At 42.3% G+C, this 27,527-nt stretch overlaps 1 protein-coding gene across 1 annotated transcript in view; it reads right to left on the bottom strand.

The window, feature by feature from the left end:
- Positions 1 to 385: 385 nt before the first annotated feature.
- elfn2a (extracellular leucine-rich repeat and fibronectin type III domain containing 2a) overlaps positions 386 to 27,527 on the bottom strand; it is a 247,834-nt gene continuing 220,692 nt past the window's right edge. The window contains exons 5-8 of the mRNA XM_084378707.1: positions 12,885 to 13,430; positions 10,673 to 10,822; positions 9,293 to 10,287; positions 386 to 8,759 (exon numbers count right to left, since the gene is read on the bottom strand). Of these exons, the coding sequence (XP_084234833.1) occupies positions 7,187 to 8,759; positions 9,293 to 10,287; positions 10,673 to 10,822; positions 12,885 to 13,088 (2,922 nt within the window). The 5' untranslated portion in view covers positions 13,089 to 13,430 and the 3' untranslated portion in view covers positions 386 to 7,186. The remainder of the gene's footprint in view (positions 8,760 to 9,292; positions 10,288 to 10,672; positions 10,823 to 12,884; positions 13,431 to 27,527) is intronic.

Raw genomic sequence — 27,527 nt, 5'->3', positions numbered from 1 at the left:
TATTATCAGCTCTTCAAAACAGCTCTCAGGGTGTGTGTCTGCATGAGTGTGTGTGTGTGTGGATGGATGTGGCTGTACCCGTGAGGCTGAAGATGTAAAATCTACCATCTAGGAAAAAAAAAAAAAAGCCTCAGCTGAGCAAAAAACTGGATTGAATCCTTAAATTCCTTAACAATTGTGCTCTCGGTTAATCTTTGCTTTGCAGACGCCGCAGTCTGTAAGATACAAAGGGTCTCTTTAGTCGTGGGAAACTGTAATATGTAAATGAACGTGTGTCACTATTGCAACTTGTCATGTTAAAGTCAGACAGATCAGAAGGAACCATGAGAACTCTGAATGTGACATTCACAATAAGTATTTTCATTCCGACATTAAAACAAACAATAAAAATACAAACAGCTGAAACAATGCATAAATTATACAGGGAAGTAAATACATAGCAATAAAAACAACAACAAAAAGGACATTTAGGTTGGTAAAGACACTTAAGTTCATTTCTACAGATGTTTGGTTCCACTCCGCCTGCACATAAAACTCGCCAGTTTGGCACTTTTTAAGACCATTTGTGTCTGTAAACGTGAATAAAAATATTCAGTCCATATTTTGTGTAGGCAGGTGTGAATATGGTATGTTTTGTGTGTGTGTGTGTGTGTGTGCATGTGGGAAGGTGTTTGTGTGTATAAATGTGTGTGTGTGTGTAATGTATATTCAGTTATGCGTGGGAAGGTATATGTCGTGTGTGTTCTCACATTTCATGTCCATATAGTGTAACTCTAATCTATTCAAACACGTACAGTATATTCATTGATTCTCTACATTGGTGTCTGTGCGTGTGTGTGTAGTTGTGTGTAAGTGTGTGTTTGTCACAGTTGGCCACCGGTAGAAACTCCTCCGCGTTTGTTGTATGTCGGACCTCCCTCCGTAAAGTCTCTCTCATTCAGTCGACGAGGAGTCAAATGATCGACGGATCAGGTCAACCCACAAATGAATCGACACATTAACGGCTCAACCTCAACAGCAGACAGACAGCATTGTTTGCAGTTAAGTTGCAGTAGTCCTGCTTCCTCTTCAGAGCCAGTAAAACTAGCCAGGGCTTAGGTCAACTTGGTTGCTGGTTAGAGCATTTAGGGATCAGGGGTTGAATTCTCTGTGTAGCAGGTACAAACACATCACTCAGGGGCAAAGCATCTCTGAAGGTAGGTCATTTCTTTCAGCAGAGCCAAAGAGCGATAATGTCATCAAAATCTAAATTAAGTGTAGAAAATACTGAATGAACTCATAACTCTGCCAAGGCTGTGCAATACTCAACATTTTCTAAATTTCAAGCCAAACCATCACCCTCACACGTCTCTCTTCTCATGGACCCAGTGGATTGGCAGGTCTATTACAAGCTCTGGTGTGAGACCGGTCTGGAAAATAATACAAATGTTTAAAAATGGTACATATGTCAAGATTAAGAAAAACTTTTAAATATCAAAAGAAAAAAAAGTCAAACACAAAGAAAGAGAACTGAAGCATTAACTCCTTGGCAGATGTAGGCAACGACTGTTCATTAATTCACAATCAAAACATTAATGCGAACAAAAAGACAGACCAGGTAACTAGCCTTTATAGCTAGCTTGACTAACAAACTATATATTATATACTCATGATTCGAGTTCTCAGCTTTATTACATTTAACCACTTTCTCTATAATTCCTAGCCTTGTTCATTGGGCTTCAATCGAATGGGACTTGGCCCAACAAAATCTGTGCTTCTCGAAGGGGAGTTGTGCTCTGAACTGAGCCTTTCAAGCAGTACTTTCTCCAAGTCTGCATATTGCCTCCAGCAGCTCCTGTCAATCAAATCATCTGAGATACGCCGGGGTCCGCCAGTCCGAGAAGGCAGCATTTCTATACAGCCTGAGATGAAGGTCTGCCTTCGAGACAATGCAAAGAAGCCTCCTGGACTTTTGGCTCAGCCTGTCAAGATTCGTGACAGCCCAAGAGAAGTCCGTCTCCAAAGTACAGCAGCTCTACATATGTGTATGATTGACTCAAACACACACTCCATGTGGGTAATATAATGAGCATGGCATGGCCGCACCACTTAAAACTAAAGATGATGTTTTGTCCCAACTGGTCCCTGTAGCATATTTTGATGAACATGTTAAACAGTTGCCTTATTATTGTGTTTAAAAGGCACTGGAAGAAATAAAACTATAATTAAACTACAGAATTGTAGAAAACTCTTCCCCAACAGCAGCAGTGAGAGAAAGTTTTGAATGAAACGGGTGAAAGTAACTGTGAAATAAGCCCTGGCTAGCTCTATTTAGCTCTATTGTGGAAAGCAGGACTGTCCCACCCTGTCAACATTATAGCAGAAAAATACTTATCTTCAAATTACACCAAACTGCAGCTTCTGAAATGTATCTGATGTAAAAAGGTATCATATTTTACATGTTTACAACATAAATATAGTATTCTGTTCAGCAGAATGCACAATTTTGGAAAGGGAGATAAATGTACCAGGGCAAAGTTTGGAGATTAAATTCTGGGGACACTTTGTTGAATTCCCTTCATCACATAACTTATGTCCCATTTTCTAAGCTGATATCAAACTCCAAGAGAAGTGACAAAAAGTTATATTCACAGCACTGGTTCTTATGCTCCATTAACTTGTAAATGGTGAAGGAGGAAGGGGCATAAGGGGATAGGACGAGGAATGCCTCCAGGTTTACTGCTGCCGGTGTGAGATCAGCCTCTATCTCTACAACGTTTTAATGTTTACAGCATTAAAACAAAGTGCATGTTCCCACTGCAGACCTTATTGTTTGGACAACGGTTTAATTAAACTGGAACAAGAGACCTCTCAGCCAGTCCCAAGGAACCATTGCGAGTGTACAGTTTCTCTGCCCAGGATTTTCCATGACTACTGATTTGTGTTTTTCAATAAGCCAAACTTTAAAAAACTTACAAAACTGAAATGAGAAACCAAACTTGTATGGCAATGAGTCCCCGAGGCAGCCAGCAATATTGTCGAGAACAGTTTAAAACCCCCTCGAATTAGTTTGAGGTGTATAGAAACTATCCTTCTAGTTCCTTCGATTAACAAAATCCTTGTTTCCTATTTGCCAGAGCTGCTCCACCTGTTAATCTCCCAGACCATAATCTTGACGTTAACTCAAATTTCTTGGCACTTAGACTCTCTGTGACCCCAACCTGGGGAAAAACAAGAGGCCCAGTGAATGGTTTCATTATTTTCTCCAATGCAGACACCATGCCTGATTACCAGTTCCAATCGTACTTCTGGGATTCACAGCTCTGGACATAGACGGTTTGACTCTACTCCTCAGAGACCGCCACATGTAGTGCCGTCTCAATTGTTTCCTGTTATTTTTTTTTTTCTTTCTGAGACTGTCAGCGATTCCTTCACATTGATTCATCATTGTTGCTAATTGGCCAGACAGGAGAGAAGACACACATGCAATCCCTAAGGTACGATATCTGTACATCCATCAGTCTCAACTTGTGGATTCTGGCCCCTGAGGACTGAAGTCAGACACTTCCCACTGTAAGGGAGGGCGATCAAAAACATTGCTGCCAAGTGAAAATAACTTGTGAAGATGAGTACATATTTAAAGAAAGACAGGGGATATGTTAACTGAGGAATAGGAGCAAGGCTCGGTCAGTGTGGATGGAGTGTGTGTGAGAACACAAGTGTATTATAGTAATAACGTGCAGAATAGGATACCTGTTTGAAGTCAAGCGAATTGATTTAAATAAAAGTAAAAGGATTCAAGTAAGAACACTGGGCCACAGGACAGAAATGATTTATGATCATCAGTGTGAATTATGACGATTGGACAAACTGTGCTTATGAATAGCTGAGCTAATGTTATTCCCTACATCTAGCAGAGAAGGCCTTGAGGGTATGCAGGTAACCTCAGCTTGAGTCCTTGCAGTCTTCCAAATGAAGCCATTATTTTTACAAAGCTTCCACCCCTGCATAGCCTGTGGTACTAATCTAAAACTAATTGATTGGTGATACCTTGGACCTAACACATAGGGTAGCTGCCAGTGGAATTTGAACAATAGGCCAAAATAGAAAACTAGAGGCCCTTTATAAAAATGGAGGCTGTCCAACTGAGCGCCCAAGGGAATTTTGCTCTGTGTTTTTTATTTGGTCCCACTCGCCCAAATTAAGTTCTATTGATCTGATAGCAGAGTAATGATGCACATTTGACATCCCATTGTGAACGCTAGTGGCTGTATTGGATTGACTGCCACAGATGACTTAGAGAGGTCGGAGGGAAAGTCATTACTCAATATGAAGCACAATGGAATATCAAAAAGCGAAAACAGTGGGTCGATAGTTACGGCATAATTAAAATGGTCGACTCACCCAAATAACAAAACACATTTTCTCATTTACCCCTTGAGGCATCATTCCTTTTTGGACTTTTTTTTTTAACTTGAAACATGCATATGAGCATAATCTTCTTCTGATACTACAAAACAGATTTATATTTTCTTTCTAATACTAGCTGACCTTTTTGAACAGAGTACATTCTGTAGGCTAAGATCTTCATAGGTCAAAGAGTAAATGCCAACTTCAACTCTCACTTTCTCCATCAAACTCACACCTCGAACAATGGGTGAATACAAGCCCTGTCACAACGATGATATCAGGGTTAACCCAGCAGAACAAAAACAAATAGGAATTCATTACTTCCAGGCCTTACAGACTAGTCCTTCCTGACTGATCAGACTCAAAATAGAAAGAACAACGCCTAGGACGTTATTTCCCACCTGTCCTGTTAATACCCCGAACAGTTATGGTAATGCATAAATCTGACCTTAGTGTTTGTCTGAGGACCATTTCTATCTTTATGAGTTAGAGGAAACAGAGAGCGGTGGCTAAAAAGCATCTGATGATGGAGGCAGCGGCAGAAAGACAGATAGGCAGACGTAGGCAGCCGTCATTAATTTCAATCAGGCTCCCAGTCTGGCAGAGTTAATAATATCAGCACGCCCTTCTGACCTCAGATGATGGTACGACATCAACCTCCGCAAATTACTCATTAATTTGCCCCATTAAGTTGGACAGAGGTGGCGGGCAGGGGAAAAAACACTGAGGGGAATGAATTAATTAGACATTTTAAAACAGAATTTATACCTTTTCAATTGAGATGAATCACAGCAGAGACAGGGAGGTCAGGATGCCAGTGGTGAGGATAGGAAGAGTGGGCAGAAAAAAGAAATGAAGACGGTTGGCCAAGATTAATATTTTGAAAGTGTGGATGTTGATGCAGGGGGAGAGCGTGAAGGCAATTTATATGGATGAGGCGTACTTGGGTTTGTGAAATATCTAAAGCATACCGATTTGTAGAGTTTGAATCATCAGCGTTCGTGCCTCTTGTGAGAATGCTCTGTGCAGTGAGAAAAACATCTGTCTCGTATCATAGTCTCTTGTTTGGTCTGTAATAATACCAAGCCTTGCTCCTTTTTTTTTTTTCCCCAGACAGATTTCATTGTAACACCCATGAAATCAAACCCAAATCCTAAATAATAATGAACCATATTAAACCAGGGTAGTTGCTTTCTTTCTCCTTGGGACTACATCATTCTCTATGAACCATATTAGAAAGGAAAAGCAAATATAATTAATATAAATAGAAATGTGTGAAATCATACCTCCCAAAGGCACTTTGGTCCATAGCAAGCTCCCACCCAGAGCAGAGCAGGGTCATATATACTGAGTGGAGAGTCATCCAGTCTGAGGCAGAGTATATCCCCGGGGCCTTCACTCCTCTTACCATCCATTTTATCTCACTGTGTAGTGCAGGGAGCCTTTAACATATTTTCAGTTTCTATGCAGACTCACCTTGAGCTGATACATGAATCACATATCGTCTCCTTAACACCAGCAGGTTCAAAATGAGATGCAGCAAACCTCTCACCTGCTCCCAGTCTGCCACTATTCCTAAATGTGATTACAGGGTTCTTTAATATAGGAGCTAACACCTGTCTTGCCAACCTGCATAACTCGCCCTAAAGTAATTTCTGCATGACTCGCACTATTGAAATGTAAATTTCCTACCTCATAGCTTCCCTTATCTAAAGAAATATGCTACAACTCTAAATAAGAAATGGGCTGGAGACAAAAATGCCTGCAGGTCTTGAAGGGGTTTACTTCACGCTATCTAGATAGACAGGCAGGCTGGGCCAAAGATGCAAAATAATGTACGCACGAACACACGCAGACACACACTCCCCAACTGGGTTGTTATCTATATGCAAAGCATCTCCACTAAGCTATCCACTTTGCTACCGTGGAGAAGACTGAAAATAATGGACAACTCAGCCCCAACCCGACTCCCCCGCCCACACACGATCACTCACACCAGCATGCACAAACAGCATATACATGCCCACACACAACTGAACATATGTAGTTAGGTGTTTCGAATCGATACGCATGCTCAACACACAGCCTCCGTGACCTATTCTTACACTGGCTAATTGCCAGGAAGAACAATTAGCTCGATAAGTATCACTTAATGTCCTCCCCCAAAGAGAGAGATTCAGGCTATTTTAAAACAAACGCACCAAATTCCTCATCCTGCTCCCTCATTATCTCCCTAAATGATGCTTCTATAGGAGAGCAGGTGTCTGTGGCGCTGTGGAATGATTGTTTTGTGAATGGTGGTTTGATGGGATTAGAAAGAAGAGGGACAGGGTTTAAGTCATGAATGGGGCTGCTTCTGGATAGATAGCTGAGCTACAGTCTGCCAGTAATGAGGTAGAAGACACTTGCTCGTCACCACCTTTGCTTTGCTCATTAGTGGGGATTCAGCGGGTCTACGGAAGCCTGCAAGGACCAAAGTGCCCAGTGTGAGGTAGTCTGCTGAACAGCTTGATTCTTGTTAATTATCTCTCAGTATTGTGGTGAAAAAGCCAACCCCAGAAACAACCTCTTAAAATGTCAAGGAATTATCAATGAAAGAATGAAACAATTCCCAAAAATTACCTAGACAGAATACCTCTTTAACTCTGGATTCAGCAGGGGAATGACCCATGTCACTGGACACCTCAGAGGAAACATTATTTGTCTTGCTACATAAACATCTATCCCCCTTAATAGTCTGCTGTTGGCATCCAACTTCACAATCTCCCTTACAGCATTTCGACTTTGCTTTCTCTGCTCACAGCTTCTGCTGGGCAGAAACACCCTTCCAGTAATCCAAAATATCATGAAGGTCCTCGTCCTTGGCAAACTGCACCTTCTTACGCAGGGCATGACCTGCTGCTATATAGGATGCTTCCTCTCTGGGGCTTTTCTTGTAAGGCCGGAATCGCTCCCAGATCCGTAGTGTGCTCTCAGATGAATACTCTGGACTGGAGGAGTAGCCAGAGTTGTAGTTGTGGTGACGAGAAGGTGAGAGCTGGGAGTAGGTGGCTGTGGCATCCCTCTTGGTGCGGCCCAGTGGTTTAAGGAATGAGGCCTTTTGGGCAGGTGAGGGTGAGTCGTTGACACCCTCATAGTAGAGTGCAGGAAAGGAGTGGCGGTGCTCAGAGCTGTGGTAGTCTGGCTGAACCTCCAAGTGGTGCTGCTGCTGTCCAGGGCCGACCACTCCACCTCCACTCCCATTATTACACCCCATACCACCCCCATTCACGCTCACACCACCACCATTTATGTTTCCCATCCCATTCCCGTTGCAGCCTGCTACTCCACCACCTCCTCCACTTCCACTCCCTCCACCGCAACCCACAGGGCTGCTCTTTTCTGTTGGGTACTTGGGAGGATCGCTGCGTTGCTCAGGGATATCCACACTGTACACCCTAGTGCTTTTGACAGAACCCATCGGAGGGACACCAGAACGGTTCTTCACAGCAGTGTCAGCGCTCAACTGCCTTTGAAGGGGCCGCACTGCATTGGCTGGAGGTGGGTCACGGTAAGGAGGGGAGAGGAACCCCCCACCACTGATGCCCGGCCGCTCGGAGAGGGGCATGACAAGGGGAACTGGGGCCATAGAAGGTGGATGAGGCTGCTGATGTAGCTGAGGATGAGGCTGAAGATGTGGCTGAGGATGTGGTTGAGGATGAGGATGAGGCTGGGGGTGAGACTTTGGATGCACCTTTGGGGAGGAGGCCATGATCTGATCTCCAGGGTGGCCTGGAGAGAGGGGCAGGAGGTTCCGAGGGAGGGACACAATGCAAGGTGGAGGCTGGGAGGAGGACACAGAGTTGGCATTGTCAGCCGTGGTCACAACATTAGCAGAAGCATCCAGTTTCAGGGCATCAATGCAGTTGTTGATGATCTGGTTCACCTTGTCCACCTCTTTGGCGATTGTGGAGATCTCTGATGCTGAGCCACGGCCGTCGTCATCCGAGTCCTCCCCAGCCTCTGTCCCATTCTCAGCCCCACCTCGCATATCCACAACTACTTCCCCTCCTACCCCTGCTCCTCCAGTTGTCACTCCTCCCTCCCTGCCTTCCATTGCCATTCCTGCAGTCCTCACATCCATGTAGTTGCCCTTTCCACCCATTGCCTCAGAGAAGGCAGTGGCCATTTTTTCCACCTGCGGCAAGGTGGAGAGGCGTGAAGAACTCGTGTTGGCTGAGCCGTGGAGCATGCCTGTGCTGGAGGAGGCAGATGGAGGAAGCTTGCCTCCTGCTCCTCCTGAATGGTGGTGCTGATGGTGAGCCTGCTCCTGCAGACGCTGCATGGCACTGGGGTCGTTGGCCACTGCTGCAGCTGCCTCTGGGCCATACCTTAGGGATGACAGATTCAATTTAGAACAAACAACACACTTAGTCTTATTATCTGATGACATATGAGCATAATTTTGAACATTAACCTAAACAACATGATTTAAAAAGTATATATAACTAAATGTGTGAAGTCAATTAGTTTTAATCCTCTCCGTGATGCCATGGGATGACAGAAACCTTGCCGTTTTAATGAACATGGCCCAACAGCATGACCCAACGTCTCATTAAAAAAGTGTGGTTAGGGATAAATAGTGTTTGTAGTTAGAATAAATTAAGCTTTTTAGGAATTCAAATCAAAACAAAGCATTGCAGCAAAACAAGTACTGAACTGATGCCCATAGCATGAACCGTTCTGCAGAATTCAATTATACCCAAGCGACACATGTAGTCGTTTTTTTGGGGGGCGGGGGCTAAAATACCCCAGAAGCATTCACTATCTGTGTAATGGGTCTGCAACAATTTTTGGTCTTGAAGGAGGGTTATAATCTGGCCCTTTGGACTTTCATTAACAAATATTAAGAAATGTCAAGTACCTCATCTCCAAAATAGTTTTCTTCACACTTATAGCTTTCTGCTTCTCTTCCTGGATGCGTCGCCGTCTGAGACAGTAATAGACTAATCCAAGCACAATGACCATGCCAAACAGACATCCCAAGATGGTCATGATGTAGTGGGTAGTTGTGGATGGATTGGTTCGCGTGTCCTCTGGCCCAGTAGCACGTGTGGTAAAGGTCAGACAGGTGTGGTTGTAGCGCTGAGATTTGCTTACAGAAGCCACACAAAAGGTGTAGTTCGTATGTGGTTTCAGATTATCCAAAGTGATTAGCTCCTTCTTGTTTTTAAGGGGCATGATGTCTGCAACAAAAGTTTGGTTGAACTGGGAGAGGATGTACATCTTACTGAATGGTCGTGGGATCTGCACAACTAGAGAGGCAGTGTTGAGGGTGACAGTTTGAAGCTTCATTGAAATCTGATGGCTATAGATGGGTTCAGCAGTGGACGTTATGGTTGGCTGGTGGTAAAGACCCTGGTCTGGATTGTCCAAACCCATCCCTGAGCCATCTTGATCAGGAGTCTGGGATGTCATTCCTGGAATTATCACACCATCACGACACATGGATAAAAGAGTGTAACGGGCATTTCTTCCATGTCCAGGCACTGGGCTCAGAAGTGGGTAACCAGTCATTTCAGGAGGAGTTTCGCATTGGAGACGGTCATATGTGTGGGTGACATTGTTAAATGCCTCCAGCCAGGTGAGGAAGCTGTAGAGATCACAGCCACAGTGGAACGGGTTTCCTGCCAGTTCACACACCATCAGCCTGTTGAGGACAGTGAAGGTGGACGGGTCAAGACGGGCCAACTTGTTGGAAGATAGGTCCAGGCTGCTGAGGCTGGGGCACTCCCAGAAGGCATTGTTGGAAATGACCTCAATGAGGTTGTGTTGCAAGAAGAGGCACTGCATTCGACCCAGACCTCTCAACATGCCCTCAGTCAGATTGGTCAGCTTGTTGTAGCCCAGCTGGAGAACCTGAGACAGAGAGAGAGAGTAGACTCATGAATTCTTTAATAATAGATGACACATCAAAAGTAATTATTGACTGGATCGAACTCAATAAAAATGAATTATTAAATAAATACAGCATGCCACAATTCATATAAACAGTGGTTTGGGAGATGCAGATCAGTTAACATTTGCGCAACCATCTTCATTTAGCATGGTCTAAGACAAGACAAATTACTCAATTGTATGGCAAATGTTAAATGGTATGGACTGTTTTGAAGCATTAGGGACCTTGTGAATGTTAAATGCTTTGCCCTTTTTGCTTGATATTCAAATACAGAAAGCTAAAATGAACTGACTCTTAGAGATAAACAAATACAAAACAAACAGATTTGTGTCCACGGCTGCAGACCTGTAGGTTAGCCTGTCCAGCAAAGGCCCCATCCTCGATGTAGCTGATCTCGTTCTTTGTAAGATTGAGGTCAGTAAGGTTTGTGAAGCGGAACATGGAGGTAAAGAGCACAGCCTTAAGTTTGTTCTCATTCAGCCTCAGGTCATGAACCTAGGGAAACAAGAGAGAGCTGATGACTTTCAGGTGATGCATTGCACCCTCTGGCAGCCACAGAGGAGGACCCACGCTCTTTGCCAAAAATAGCTGCCAAGACAATATTGCACCTCCAAACATACAAGTTTGCTGTCTGATGAATAATTCCCCCAATTATGCATCTGATCAAAATTTGTATTTAGATACCACAGCCTGTTTACAAGCAGCTGAACATCCCTCTTGAGATATATAGCGGAGGTAAATGTTAACGCTAGTAGAGGAATGAAGTTGCATGTTAACATTACCATTGGGTGCTTTAATAAATTATCCTGAAGTTTTTCCATTTTAATTAATTACTCAGCAATTTGCAGATGGTTAGACTGAATAAAATAATGACACTGTAAACTGTAGTCAACAGAAAGCCACTACATAAATGAATAGCATTAACACAAAACATGTAATAATTCATGTTGTAGATGTTTGGAGGTGGATCTTTCTTCATGAAGAAGAAGTGTGGTCACCTCATCCTGACTCATTTAGACTTTAACCCGTTAAGCCAGAGCAGAACCTAATTGGGCTATTTTTTGAGCACTTATGGATGACATATAAGTTTCAAACATTTAGTTTGGTACCTGAGAAATTTTAAACGGCACAGATGGTGCCAATATGTGCAAAAATGGTCCAAAATGTGCCACATTTGGAGATTCTGCCTGAGCACTCTGCACTAAAACCTCTCTAATTTTGTTCTGATTCACTTTATTAGCATAAAAGTTGGCAGAGGTAATGTTCAGATGTTTTGCTATGGTTTGCTAGAGATTTGGAGCTGTAGCTTTATCATTTCTAAGGGATATTCATTCTAGAATTGTAATAAAATAAAAGTCTTTAATTTATGCTGTGTGCCAACTTAATTTACTCGGACCCAGTGACATATATACCTATACTTACACGTCTGAACAAATATTTCAAGTGTTTATTATCATACCTTAAGTTTTCAAATGGACCTTGTAGTTGTAGAGATACACTCTGTTTATTATCGAGCAGAGACACAAAATAGTGGATAGTTCTTAACAGGTTAAAGTGCAGCCCTGAGGTCCTTCTTGTCTGTTTCAGATGCTGCACAGCTTTATATACAGAGTTGACTGAGTCAGTCATTGGTAGTTTGATCAGGCTCTGAGTATCTTGAAATTGTTAGCTATCTGACAGATCAGTTTGTTGCTCTGAGATCTTCACTGTTTCAATGTTTTGCAAACTGCTTATGTGCCCTTGGCAGCCTGGATTTTTAGAGGCTTGAGGAGCTTTACATTTCTGAACATGCCTCAAGTTGAGAAAACTTAAACTCAGAGCAGAAAAGCGCCAGACATCATTCAATCATCAACTGTCCCCAGGAACTGCCTCTCATCCTCAGTCGGAGTCAGGGCAAGTGCCCCCAAGTGATGCGCTTTATTCACGAGGTGGCTTACTATCTATCTACTAGCAAGTGAACTATGAATAGCTCGCCAAAATACAGGTACAGATCTGTGAGTTCTACTTCACAGCAAAATCAAGGTTAGGCCAAGGACAGGTGATTTGGTGGTTGCCTTTCAACAATGCAAACATGCCACCATGTTAAAACTTAATCTGAAGCCTAGTATGGCTGCCTTGAGTTCTGCAAGCTGTAAAAAGCTCTATCTGATCGGGCCCACAGCAATTATTTGCTTCAATAACATATTCATAGCCACATAACAACATCACTTTGCTGCTACACATCAATATCACCTTGTCACTGTGTTTGATAAAGAATATAATCTTTAGGATTTAGAATTATTAAATTACATAATAAATACTGTATTACATCACTGTGATGGTTATCACTGCGACCAAATAATCACAACCATCACAATCACACAATAAACCCTAAGCATTATACCGAGTGAACAGAAGATTAGATTCACTTGCAGCTCTGCAGAAGCCACTGTCACGATTAATGGTATGTGCTCTTTAGCTGACACCATCTTAGCTCAGAGTGCATAAAGGCATAAAGTTTAATAGAGGTGCCTGCGATGGTATAAAAAGGCCTACTGATAGGTAAGTTCATACTGACCGTGCTGTTGATGTGCTGGGGGATGGTCTCGTATGGAGGCTGGTTCTGACTGCAGATAGCCAGCCAAACGTATCCTTTATCCCCCTCTATCAGCCAGCAGTCCCCTTTCACCGTGCCAGGCAGGTGGAGGAGCAACAGAGCAGGGAGCAGGAGGGAGAGAAACAGGGAGGGAGACAGGGAGGACAAACGGAGTCTGCTGGCCATGGTGTGGATTAGGAGTTTTTGTGGTCGCCTCAGTAGAAAAAGGAGGAAAAGAAAAGGAATTGAAGGGAGGAAGGCAGCGGGCAGCGGTTTCAAATCAGGAAGGGTGAAGGTCAGGGGCAAGCAGGCCAAATCTAAGTAGAGAGAAAGGTGAACGGTGGGGCGTCTTCACGGTGATTAGAGCTGAGCTTGCAGCATGGCAGCAAGTCCTGTCCCCATTTTAGGTGTTCCACGTCAAAGGGTTTTGGAGACTGTCACCCCAGCAGCTACTCATGGCCCCTGACAACCGGACGTCTCAGCAACACAGATGAGGAAAATACTCCCTCGCAGAGAAAGGCAGAAGGCCTATATAAGAGAGAGGGGGAGGGAGGGGAGGGGAGGGGAGGGGTGAAGGAGAGAGGGAGGGAAGAATATTAACATTAATAGTGATAATGACAAAATGATTAAGAGTAGGCAGAAAATTGTAATACAGTTCACATATCCCCGGATGGTTTTGAATTAATTGAGTTTTGGTCTCATTTCTACAAGCAGCGTGTGAAAAAAAAAAAAAAAAACAGGTATATGAATCTAATACCCATGCTACCCCAATCCCTTCAAGGTAACGCACCACAGTAATAAATCCATTAACTGCCACGATTATTTCATTAAGTCTTAATCAAGCCCAGAGAAATATATTTTGACTTTTTTCAAATGAAAGCAAGATTTTTATGTTGCGTAATTATTCATGTTTATGAAGTAACAGCCTCCTCAGAGAATAAATTGCACCTCTTCCATTCACACGTTAGCATGCGATGCACCAGTAGAAACAGGAAATTGCCAAGACAATGAAAGCAACGCTGTTTTTTCCTTTGGTGCTTTTGTCATTGTTTACAAGGTTCGACAGTTTGCTGCTGCACTTCTGTCATTTCAACTCTGAGGTACATAATGAAACAATAACAATTTAATAGCTGCAGTAATATAGGGGTGAAAACGGAGAGATGGGCTAAGTGGAAAACAGAGGAGGGCTGTTGTAATTTGCATGTTTTAACAGGATACTGGCTGACATTTAGCTATTTACCTTTCTCGGGGGATTAACCGTGGATTAGGCTCTAATCCAGCATAAAATATTATGTATCTCATCACCACAGCTCCGACTCTTTTAATTTGTTTCCAAAGTTCTGATTCCCTCCCAGGGAAAAGTTATCTCGCCACTACATGAATGACAGGGAATTGATCGTAAGAACAACTGAGTAATAAACTCTTCTTAAGTACTTTCTCTCTTTCAATTTCAAATAAAGTCTCCCTCTGTGCTTTTATCCAGATGGAGAAAATAACTTGCTGCGAGACATGAAGCGGTGATATGGTGTGGCCCAATCTACTCAGGGGTAATAGAACCCAACTTTGGATGCCTCTGTTAAACTGGCCCATCCCTAATAGCCTGTCCTCCTCCTCGTCTCGCTCTCATCCTCTGTCCAGACTTGCACCTCAGTTAGCCTCCCAGTCACTTCTCATTGCTGTCGCACCACACCCTGAGCAGCTCTCAGTCCTCTCTTCAAATTGTTCCATGAAATTGATATTGACAATTCAATTCCTTCACCGCAGGCCTTCAATTTGCCTTTGACCCAGCACTGTTGTCATCCTCGTGACCCACAAAAAAAAAAGATTTACAGCTTCAGCTCGGTGGAAAAACCGCTAAAGTAACCCCCCCATCACCGTGGTAATCATGAAAGTCATTCATTAATTATTTCATATGTTTTCAGATTGTTTCCACTGACCTAACTGGTGCGAAGTAGAGCATTAGTTCATGGCACATCGTGATGAAAAGAAGCACACAAACTGAATTATTTATCAAACAATGATTTGGACATTGATCATAACGGCCACGCTAACGCTGACACACTTATTCTCCTTCTTTCATCCCCTTTCCGAATCCTTCTCTGCTCACTCTTTGAAGACAACTCCAAGTCTAGTGCCTTGATGTAGTGATACAATCCTCCATATCCTCGGTACATTTCCTTAAACCTTAATGAGGACAACAAAGCCTCTGGCACCCCTCTGCAATTTAAGAAGATTTTTGGGCGACCATAAAAAATTACTGTGTCACGCTTGTGATTAGCGTTCTGCTGTTTTTTCCCCGTCGGGAGCTCATATTTACAGCATATCTGATACGACGTGACTTCCAGCCTGACATAGTTTTTACTGTGCTCCACAAACATGAAAGACGAGTCAGTCAAGATTCATATGAAAGCTGGTTGTTGATGCTCAGTCCTGTCACAGCACCTAAGATCAGCATAGCAGTTTTTTTTTATTTATAATGCTGTAATGATCCTGACCACACTATTCCAGTCTATCTTATGATCTGGGTCAGTCTCCTGTCTCTCTCTCCATCACTGTCTGTATCTGTATTTCTTTATTATCAGTCTGTCTTCCTCCTCTTTTCCGTCCCTTTCTTTCCTCAGCCTGCATTGTTTCAAGCCTCCTTATCTCAGTTGCCTTTCAACTAGAAAAACAAATGAATATGCTTCATTGCCAAAACACAACCTGACACCTTTTGTGTGCTATCACATCCCCTCCTCGCTGCTTTTATCACATTCTTTGCCATTGGTTTTATTTTGACAAGAAGCCAAAGCAAGAGACAGCCTTATTTTTCCCCTCCCTTTCTTCTCCAAAGCCGGCTCTCTTTGTGTTTAATTATTGTCCCTGATAGCTGGGCTTTAATTAAAGCTTTGCATCTGACAAACAACACTAATGATGTCAGGTCGCAGAAGCAAATGGAAAGTACCCAAAGTAATACCGGGGGGGGGGCTGAGGGCCCATGAGAAAAAAAGAGTGTGTTTTGTGAATGTTTCGTCCATATTGGAAAAATCACAGGATAAAATAGGATTTACAGATGTTGAAGTAATAATCTGCAGTGTTTTATAATGTCTTTGTTCATGTTTTATCAATATTGAGTGCTGAAGGAAACTTTTTACATTAAAAGCTTTATATTAGAAGTTGATAATAGCCTTTATCTTGGAAAAGACATGTCCATTTGTACAAAAACTCCAATAATAATGTCAGATAAAAACACAAAAGCCTCACGGTCTCTGTTTAATTGACATATGAGTGTTGCAAAGTCAGGCAGTGCAAAAATATCACCCGAATGAGCGGTTAGCATCAAAGTTTCTTTTTCTCTGTTCTGCAAAAATGGGAGCTTGCAGTCTAAATTCCAAGTATCTGCCAACATATATAACACAGACTGCCACTAAAATGAATTGTACTGAAGCAGTGCTCCTTTTATGTTTGATGATTTTGTAACAAGACAGCTACAGGCATTGCTGCTCTGTGAGGCCGGGCTTAGGCACAGCAATGCTTTGAGCTAAATGCTAACATGGTGATGCTGAGCAGCCGTAATGTTTACCATGTCCAGCATCTTAGTTTAGCATACTAGCTAGGTAACATTCGCTAATTAGCCATAGTCATAAAACAAAGTCTTGGAAAAACAATACCCCGCTTAATGTGTTTATAGTTTATGTACACAATTCAACATCCAGGGAGACTAACGGTACACCCACATTTTTTGGATTCACCACTGAATGGTTGCACTGGCTCCAGTGTGGGCCCCCTTTGATTGTCTCCAAAAAGCTGTGCATTTCATTTGATCCCAACCAGCAACTTTCAAGATACGAGCCATCTTCTGTAGTTAAAAACTAAACATTTGAGTTTCCCTCTAGCAAGAATGTTCTGGGATTTATGAGTCACAATTACCTTCCAAATAATTAAAGAATCACTCATTTTTTCATTAAACATTCAGGGAACTGGATGCTCCATTTTCAGCCCAAGGGTGAATGATTTCAGCTAATATTAGCAAAGCATGGTGAAGTAAAGCCCTGGAACAAAGAAGTGACTGTCATCTGTATTCAAATGACGTGCAAAGCTTTGTGGAGATACATAGTTGGACTTGCTCACTTGCTTGCTCATTGCCACCTTCCTTTTCTTATCCACATTAACTGAACACTATCCACCCGTTCCATTCATGACTCAGCTATTGTGGGCCTGATTGACAGCGCGATCTAACCGAAGACTTCATTAAGTTCCCACAGGGAGGTGAAAATGAAGTAATACCTGAAAAGAAACTAACTTTATTGGCTTGTAGAAAAAATCTGTAAAAGGGAATTGCAGCATTTGCTTTAAGGTATTAATGTTAGTGCGAAAAATGCTTTCTGTACTGTAAGTGATGGACAGGGGAAAGGTTCACATTTGGGGGACCGCCCATTTGGGAACGAATATCTTCGCCCCAAAAAGGCAACCATTTCTTTGTGTAAGGTAAGGTATTACGGAGATGTAGGTGTTTTAGGGTTAGAATTGGGTTTAAATGTAAAGGTTATGGTTAAGGCGTACTAGGATTTACCTAAAATGTACCGTCTCATAACAATGTCTGTGAGATGCAATCATCACGTATGACCCACCAGAAAAGTGTGGAGGTGTCTTTACTTGCAGAGACTTTTCCCTCTGCCTGTATTTTCATATTATTTTACTTTGTTTGCGAAGTTTATTGCCATCAGCGATACTAGAGATAGATAGCTGCTTGTTGATTGTCATTCCCTGGTCGTCAAACAGACGCTTTCGTCAACCCAAAGTGTCAGTATTTGACGACTTGAGATATGAGACTCAACAATCACCTATCTTTCACCTGTGACTATTATTATTTATTACAAATAAAAAACAACACAACCAAAATAATCCGACATAGCATGCCCTCAATATAATCCATAAGAAAAAGAATGATTCAATACACTGTCCTCACGAGTAAAGTTGGGTTATTGATGCAGTGTTCACTGAAATCTTGTCCTGGCCCAAAGTCTGAGCTGTAAGAGTTGGGGAGAGGGCAATAACAAGGAAGACAAGAGTAACACAGCTTCTCTGGAGACCAGGTCATGAACCGTTTCACTGAGTGAGAAAGAAAGAATGAAAGACAGAGCGACAAAAGGAAACAGCAAACAGAGACAGTACAGATAGGAGGTGATAAGAAGCATGACACCCAACAGATTTTCCCACAGATTGTCAGTGAAGCAGTCAAGCGGTCATGCAGTGATTCAGAAATCCAACGGACCATAGTCATCTGTACAGGAAGTCCGTCATGAGTCAACCAGCCAGTCAGTCAGTCAGTCAGGTCAGGCAAACAGTCAGCCATTCAATCAGTCCAGTCCATCAGTCAGCAGGCTCAACAGCCAGCCAGTCAAATACTTAACCAGTCAGTCAGACAGTCAGTCAAATAAGGCAGACAGACAGCCAAAGATCAGCCAATTTGTCAGCCAGTCCATCAGTCAGCAGGCTCAACAGCCAGACAATCAAATACCCAGCCAGTCAGTCAGACAGCAGATCAATCCACCAATCGGCCGAACAGCCAGTCAGTCACCCCAGTCAGTCATACAGCCAGCTAGAAGCACCATGGAAGCTGAGCTAAGAATTATGCCTATTAGCGCTATCAGTGCATCCCAGCCTGCCAACCAGCCGGCCTGTCTGCATTACCTTCAAAGCTGCTGCACTGTTCCTTCAAATCCATTTTTCTCGCTCCTTTCTTTTCCTTCCAACCTTTCATGAAGCTGCTGCTACAAATCCTATGCATACAGAATACGTTTCCCTCTTTGCATGTCTCGTTCTGATTTTCTCAGGTTCATTTATTTCATGTCTCTCTGCTAGTCTCCACGCTTGCATTACTTTACGTATTTCTATCACTAAATATGCTTCAGTGTTTTTCTTACTTCCCCTGGTTCGCATGGTCTCCGGTCTCTCACTGTTGCAATCATGTTCTCTCTCTGGCAACTTATATATTGAGATTTAAGAGTAATAATCAGTAGACTTATGAAAATTCATCGCAGTCATTGCCTACAAATGGTGCATGAAAACATTTCTATCTTTGAGAAAAACAACATCAATGCAATGTACAATTAATGACACAATAAAAATGAATTGCTCTCTACACATAAACAGTAGCTGTGTTAAACAAGTATATTGCAAGATAATCCTCCCAAATAATGATTTTAATAACACAAGCACACCATGGTTAAAAAACATAGATACACTGATGTTTTTACAGCTGATACATCAACTTTATTCAATCTCTTTCCTGCTTTTCTTAACTCCTCCTCTCTCGCCAGCCCACTCAGTCCTCCGTCTCAGCTCAACCTCTCCGGTTTTGCTTTCTCTGGTTCTTTCCTGTACATCTAATTCTCTCATTTTGTTTAGAGTGGATGTAACATCTGTTGCTGCCTACCAGACATACTCCCACAGGGAGAGCAGACCAGAGAAGAAGAAGTTTTCAGCCACTGAGTGCTTTCAGCCACTCGCTGTGTTTCTGTGAAAGCTCGGTGGATTTTGCAAATATAAATTGTTCGACAAGTGGAGCACACGGCGCAGCCTTAGAGATAGGGAAGTGATAGAGACAGGGAAGTGATAGAGACAGGGAAGTGACAAACACAGGGAAGTGATAGGTTCAGTTACATCAACAACCAGGCATCTCTATTGAACATGATGCGACCGATATTTGTTCTCTTAACCGCAGAGAAGCAGTGAAAGCAGTTTAACAAATGTTTTCCCCTATTTAAATGATTCTCCTCTCCACACACTGAACTGATCTTTAAGTCCTTGAATTGTATTAAATATCACCAATTATGCAATGACATCTGATTCATTTAATAGTCTTACCAGCTCAGACTTATCCAGCCTCATTTCCATCTATTCCAGTCAGTGATTTCCTAAATTTCCTTTAACAACTCTCAGCAGCCCCCAGGGACAGATATGAATGTTCTAGCAATTATCTATATATGAGTTTATACACCAATCAGCCACAGCATTAAGAGGACTGACAGCTGACTTGACTAACAATGCAATGTTCTGCTGGGAAATTTTAGGTTCTGCAATTTATGTGGATGCCATTTGACAAAAAACCATCCCCTCGCACTGTCCAATGGCGATAAAGGCTGTGCCACACAACCCGCAGACTCAAAGGATCCACTGCTAACACCCTGGTGCCAACCACCAGGCGTCCTTAGTGGTTCTGTGTCCATGCCTCGGTGGGTCTGGGCAGGTCCAATACAAGGTGGGGCCTCCATGTATCGAACTGTCCCACAGAGGTTCAATCAGATTTGGAATTTGGTAATTTGGATGCCAGGTTGACATCTTAAGGTCTTTGCTACTTTCCTGCAGCTATTACTAGACATTTCTTGCAGTGTGGCAGGGCACATTGTCCTGCTGGGTGCCATCGGGGAGTTGTGTTGCCATGAGGTGGGGGGGGGTGTAGTTGGTCTGTAATAGTGTTTGGGTGGGTGGTGCATGTCAAGTGGCATGAATCAGATGAACTCAAGGGACCCAAGGTTCCCCAGCAGAACATTGCATTGTAACAAGTCGATTAAGAGCAACAAGGATCTGAGCGCTCGAAGCAAAACTAAACAGTGCTCGGCTGCCTGCTCACTCTTAATCCAAAACACTGAAAATATTTGGCCTTGTTAGATTACCATGGCCCCAGTGAGAGCCTGTTCCAGTCTGATGTTCCCGCTGTGTCTCCTGGTGAGGCTCAGCCATGCTTAGTTGTGTTCTCATAAACTTAACCTAGAGGCATGCCCAAGGCCATTCTTCTCAAAAACTTATGAGCGAACACACTGCAGGCTGAGCCTTTTTCATCCTACTGTACTATGTGTGTGGGTTCTTTTTTTAACCTTTTTTTTCTTTACTTGGCGCAAACAGGGTAAGTTTTAAACCTGAACAGTGAATATTTGTTTTGGAAGGCTAATCCCGGCCGGTCTTTATTGATCAAAGGGCTGTTTGAGGATTATAACTAGATTTTTGCATCAACGTAAGATTAAGGTTTGGGAGTTAGAGGATTTGTTCAGCAATAATACAAAACAACACATTGTTTCGACTCCCACAAGGTGTTATCCAAGCATATATACATATTTTTTTTGTATTCTCTAGATGTTAGGCTTAGACTACACACTGTCTTCCTGAGAATGGCGTGAACCAACACGCATGTGGCATCAAATACAAAGAGTAACGTCAGACACATTGGCTCATTTTATCCTGTGTTGGATGTGAAAGAGAAAGGCGACCAACACAGCATGTCAGAATTTTCTTCCCTTCTCTTGCCAAATTGCAGAACTTCTTTGACGTGTCTCTCGATGTTGACCCATCGGAGCAGAGAGTGCTTCTCAGTGCACAAATGTAACGTGACAGAGCAAAGGGAGAATGATGTTGGGGTTCTCAGGTGGAACAGTGAAGTTCCTGCCAGATCTTTTTTTTCCGATGTAAGTCTTGCGAGTCGTGAAAGACTGAAACTTATTTTTTATCAGGGTCCAGTATGTGTGTGTGTGTCTCAGACGTATGATAAGTAAGTACGTCTTACTGATTTGAGATATCTGTCTTTAATTTCTGTATCCCAGCATTGAAAAATAACATTTAACAAGTTCATTATCAAGTCATCTTTTCAGTTCCCACTTATCGCTAGAACTAATTGGAGGCCTTTCTTCAGATTTCTATACCTGTGAGGTCCATCCGTACAAGTATTGGCATGCACGTATACATATGTTTGCAACCGATCAGATTGTTCAGTGTGGCAGTGAGTGCATTACATCCAAAAGTACAGAGTTACCAGTAGACAAGATTTGTTGCAGAGAGTTTCTATGCTCCCATAAGTACAGTATGTGCGTGTACACGTCTGCTATACCTCTGTGTCTTAATTACTTTTAAAAACCTGTGCACAAGCTCTCCCCTCCAGCTCTCAGTCAGCAGGTCTGTTGAAAGTAACAGCCCTCTATGGGAGCAGCACTTCCTCGCCTGGTAGGGAGGCAGCAAGAGCAAGGAATGAAATGAGGGGAAAAAAGAGTGAGAGAAATATACAAGAAGTGAAACGGGATGACTCGCCACGAGAGGAAGGAGGAATAGATGAGGGATTGCAGAATATATGAATTCCTCGGTTTTGATTTGGCCTCTCAGTCATCCAAACAGTTAAACCCAACTGGGGGTTTCTTTTATGGAGGTTGACCTTTTATTGAAATGAGAGATGAGGATGCGGGGGAGGTGGAGAGAGTGGTTTTTAACCTTTATTTAATCAGGCAAGCTTAAGAAACGCATATTTTCCTATAAACCCTGTGGTGAATCCCCTTCAATCCAGGGTAGAAAGTATAGAGATTTCTTGAGAAGCATGACGACACTCTAGTAAGACTAACAACTTTGAATTGCTACTTTAGTCAGGTTTTTATTTTTCTATTTTTTGCAGTGATACCAGAAGGAGGAAATGGCTGCACATATGCACACATTCACACATGGAAGCTGTCCAGTCTAAGTGCCATCCTCTTCTTCGTTGGCAACTGCAGCAGCCCGGGGCCCAGTGCCTGGCTCAGGAGTGGCTTATTTATGAGTGTGTTGAAATGCTGCACAGTTTGGTGTTGACATATGCTGAAAACTGACATATTTCTGCCATGACTGCCAATTTAAAAAGGGCCAGTCCACCAAGATGACATATTGCCACTTATGCCCTGAGGTAAAAAAGTTGATACATTGGTAATTATGCTAAAATGGTTTGAACCAGCTATGTCTGTTTTTCTATCTGCCGCTTACACCCATACATGCAGACTGGCAATGTGTCACCCATTACAGTTCCTGCATAGTGTATTCAAATGCTGCTGCACACAGTGAATATCTGCACTGCGTATTTATCTAATCTGACAGCATTACCTGTATTTTTGCACTATATGTACATGTGACCCACACACACAGAGCCTTAATTCAGTCAGGTAATCTTGCTTTTCTCTCATTGCTATCTCATTTCTTTACTTTCAGTTCAGATACCCAAACTACTTCCTTGCACACATGTACTGTACTTGGTGAATAAAGTTTGATTCTCTAGTTGTGTCCTCCTCTCTTGGGAGCAAAGGTCGATGTTGTATTTTGATGTTGTTATATCGCCCCAAAAAGTGTTAAAGATGGTTCAGGCTCGATGTTTGGGTTTTAAAAATGGCTTACATCCAAAGCAGCAACAACAGCTTCAGTCATTTCAAAAGAAGGAATAAATGTGACGTTAATGTAGAGCCACAAAGTTCACAGAGGGAGGAAGTCGTGGCTGAGTACATAGCTAGTCGCTTCCTGTTACTTAGCAACAGTCAATGTTGACTTCTTTTATATTCGTGGCTACAATCTTTCACTGATCATTACCAAAACATAACCTGATGTTTGATCAGAAAATAGTGTCTTCCAAAGCCAACCAAACTACAGCTGCCAAAATAAACCTGACAAATGATCTTGTTCCTCCAATATGAGTGTCAGAAAACGCTCCTTTGTGTCATTTGGAGGGCAATTATAAACAGTATGTTGTTGCTAAAATTTTGGTGGAAATTCTCATTTTATTTTTTTCTTTTAAACATGACGCCAGTCTTCTAATTAACCGAGCCATGTACCTTGATCTCCCTAAACTTGATTAGATATTAACCATTGTTGTAGCAGGTACAAAAACATTACTCCATAACAGTCATGTGGGTGGTTTTTAAAACATGACCCATATTGTCATTAAGGTTTAAGGATGTGTTATGCAGAAAATGTATCAGATAAGCTATTTTCTTAAGCAACATAAGGAAAATACAAGACAAAACATCCAAGACTGTCTACAAGTTTCGCTCTATTGTTATCTGGCTATGTACTCTGTTGGTAAATTATTCTGCCAATCGAACACAAGCATCAGTCCGTCAGAAAAACATCACTTTGACAGCAAACAAGCGTCTTCCACTGAAGAACTGAAGGTTCTGTACAAACTGTCACAAATCAAGTTGTCCAGGACAGTGGAAACAAAGTGACAGGCTTCGGTCTGTCGCACATCCACAGTTAATGGTCAAAATCGTTGGGGGAAAGAGTTTGAAGGTACAAGCGAATCGGCAAGTACATGTTCAGCTCAGCTCCTTTCTCTGCACTGTGCTCCTGTGTGTGCAGAAGAGACACAGGCACATGTAGAAACAGTGATAAAGAGAGACACGATGGGGTGGCATGATGGGGAGTCATCAATCACCATAATTGCATTTAAACAGACTCAGGTGTTTTGTCTTGTCCTGCTAAACGTGAGGCAGCGACAAATGCAAACACATCGTTCCTCACAGGACTGCATCTGGCTGAGATAAATTAGGAGGAGAGGAAACAGGGGTTTTATGTCCAGTGGGTGCATTTTTAAGATCCATGCTATTCTCTCTCCTGCCTATTTCTATTTTTAGAAAACATAACCCATCCTCGAGTGATTTTTGGGATATTTGGACTCACCAACTGTACATGCACACTCAGAAATATCTCAGTATCATCTTTGATTCAAGCTGACTCTTTAAAACCATTTTTACTTGCTTTTTTTCTTCCCCCCCTTGAAGAAAGGAGTCAGTAGCGTCTTCATGGCAGCGCCAACCAAAGAGCAATACAGCTTCTCCACTGCACTGGTCTCTGTGACCTGCCGCTGCACTGCAGAAGTCCGGGCAGCCTCTATTAAAAGATGGCTAAAGTATGATTGGATTGCCTTCGGGAAACAGTCTAAAGGTTTATCAAAATATGCTGAAGTGGAAGACCATTTGGACCACTTAGATCGTCTGACCATTTTACTTTAATCCAATCCACTGTGAGTTCTAACTGAAAATGATTCTTCAGATGCATCAACAGATCAAACTGTTGGAGGGCAGCGTGTCTACACACTTCACCATCATCACCATCAGATCACCCCTCACCACTGCTATTGTGCAGGAAAAAAACTGCAAGAGCACTTAACTTCATCTCTCCACTCAGCAGTCCCTGTCAAGCTTCACTTAAGCAAGGTACTGCCTGCGTTGAAGTTAGCCAGTTAGAAGTTGTGGTTGCACTTTAATGTCTTCGATCGAATGCATGTAAACATAGTAATACGAGTTCTTACTAACTGGGGGGGAGTTTGCAGGATTTTAAACTCTGTGTGGGAGCGTCCTTACAGAGTTGTTTAGGACACGTGTGAGTCTCAGAGTCGTTAGGGCCACTTGTGGGTCGTTGACCCAACCGGCCTTCATGTGGGTTGCTAGGGCTAGGTGAGCCCAGGTGTGAATGGTTGTTAAGCTGTCTGGGGAGAGAGCTCAGTACAGCATTGTAGGTCTTCAGGAAACTGAAACAAGTCCAGTTGTCTACGGTACAGCACGTAGAATTACCATGACTCTGGATGGCTGAGAACAACATAGTTATACGAGGTGAAATGAGAGTCAATGCTCAGTTGAATATCCTTGGATAAGTAATGGATTAAATAAAGGATATGAGGTAGTAATATGAAGAGAATAAGAGCTCAACAGGACATGAGAGCTATGTAAACGGGAAAACAGCATGCTGCAACACATGCTTTGACTTCTTATGACTGCGCAGCTTTAATATGAAGAGAAGGGAGACAAAGGAGTAAGAAACAGTGGTGCATGCATGTGCAGTTGTGGAGACAACAGAGCAAAAAGACCACAGGAGATAAGCAGATGCAAATAAAGAGATGAATAGAAAAACAAATCAGGTTGTGGAAGCAGAAAGTAGGACTGTGTTTGGTATATTGAGGGATGTGATGCAGTTTTCCATCAGATTTTCATCTCTATTAGCACAAAGTAGATGCTGCCAAACAGAGTTGTGAATGCTAGTCTGTCTCTATCACAGTTAGCGACACTGTGGCAGGTGCAATCAGTACATAGCAGCATTGGCGTTTAAATGAAAGGATTTTCTTGTGGACAACATCTCCACTGTCAAATGTGCATCAGGTGTTGTTTAACAGCACACGAATGCTTATCGATTGCCTTCTTGAAATGCTTTCCTTAGTTTTCTTTTCAGTGAGGATTCTTCTTTATAAAAGACTAATTTAGAAATGTTTTCTGTGGCCTTCTCTTTGGTATGCTGAGGGGGGAAAAAATGAGGCCACGGTCTTTGATGTATTTGTGGTTTGTTTTATTCAGGACACAAAGTGGGGAATTGCCATTGCTCTTCCAAATAATGTTATCAACAGAATCTTAAATGAGGTAGACTATCAGATTTTTGGACAGTGAGTAGTCAATAATCCTACTTATTTAGGTTTGGGCGCTAAAGTAGGTTGAGGAAAACATTGTGTTTTTGGTTAAAACAACTATATTCCTTATGTAACTTACCAAAGATACATACATAGTTACTTACAGTTTACTTTTGACACAACCATCTATGCTCGACCTCCTCCCTACGAGGACTTTGTCGCTCATTATACTGCTTCACCTGACTTCCTCCTTTACTGCCGTAAAAATTACTATGGCCACCAGAGGTCGGCGCCTTACATGAAACATCAGTATTTGTTGTAACAAGCTGCTTTTATTGTCGACCTATACGGTCATTTCTTTGAAAAACCGATTGATATCCGTTGCGTTTCTCATTTCGTTGAAAATTCATGCTACCACATGTTACAGACGCAGCTGCACCATGAAGACTCATATTCATTTGCCCGGTTCCCAGATGGTCAAATCAATATAGTTGAAAGAAAGAGGCATTATAGACTCTCTTTGGGCATATTATATGAAAGACGTATATTTCTTCTGTGTCTGATCATTATCATTAAAAACATAACCATCAGTGTCTGGGTTGCCTTGTTTGGCCTTTCCAAAAACTGAAAGTTCCTCTGATTAAAACAGGAACAACGTCTGCTGAACAAATCAGTGTTAGAAAATTACAAATACGAGATTTACTGGGTGTCTATTAAAACTGGATACATTCAAATGATTTCTTGTCCCACTGTGCCAAGCTCTGGTTGTTCCCATCTGTTTTAATTATCCTCTCAGACCTTGTGCACATATGACTAATCTTAATTATTTTGTTGTGAAGTTCTGTAAACTTACAGCACCAGTCTGATGATTCAGGGCGCAATCACAAAGCAGTCTGCGTCCCTGTCTTGCCAAATTCTCATAAAAAATGTGTCTTTATTTGTTGTTATTTCAGCATGTATTCAAAATGAACTCTGTTTTACATAAGGAAATAAATGTACAGAGCACTAGGCATGTTGCAGAGCTTTGTGTGCATGGTCGCGAAAGGGTAGGAGTGCCCACAGGGCGGCTCAGTAAATAATGTTAAAGTGGACAAGCTGTGATTTACAGATTCATAACCTGAAGGTTGTATCCATGGTTGGAGTGTGATGGGCATAGAAAACTGAATTAAGCACCACTGCACGGCTTAAGTCAAGGCCCGAATGTGATGATGTGACATAGGTTACATTTGACTACAGGCAATGTTTATTGGCAGCTAACAGAAAGAGAATCCTCATGCTCTGCTGTTTTAGTGATTGTAAACCTTTTCAGCATTATGTGTTTTTTAACCTCATGCCAGAGTTAAAGCTTTAAATTAAAGTGAATTTAAATGGGGAAGCAACTGCGGGAGAGAGACGTACAGAGAAAGACAGACAAAGAGGGTGTTTTCAGGTTTGAGGAAGCCAAAAAAAAACTTGTAAAGCGAACGGAA

This window comes from Pagrus pagrus, assembly GCF_965226575.1.
Source record: "Pagrus pagrus genome assembly, chromosome: 2".
Classification (NCBI taxonomy): Eukaryota; Metazoa; Chordata; class Actinopteri; order Spariformes; family Sparidae; genus Pagrus; species Pagrus pagrus.
This window is presented reverse-complemented; position numbering and strand designations above follow the sequence as displayed.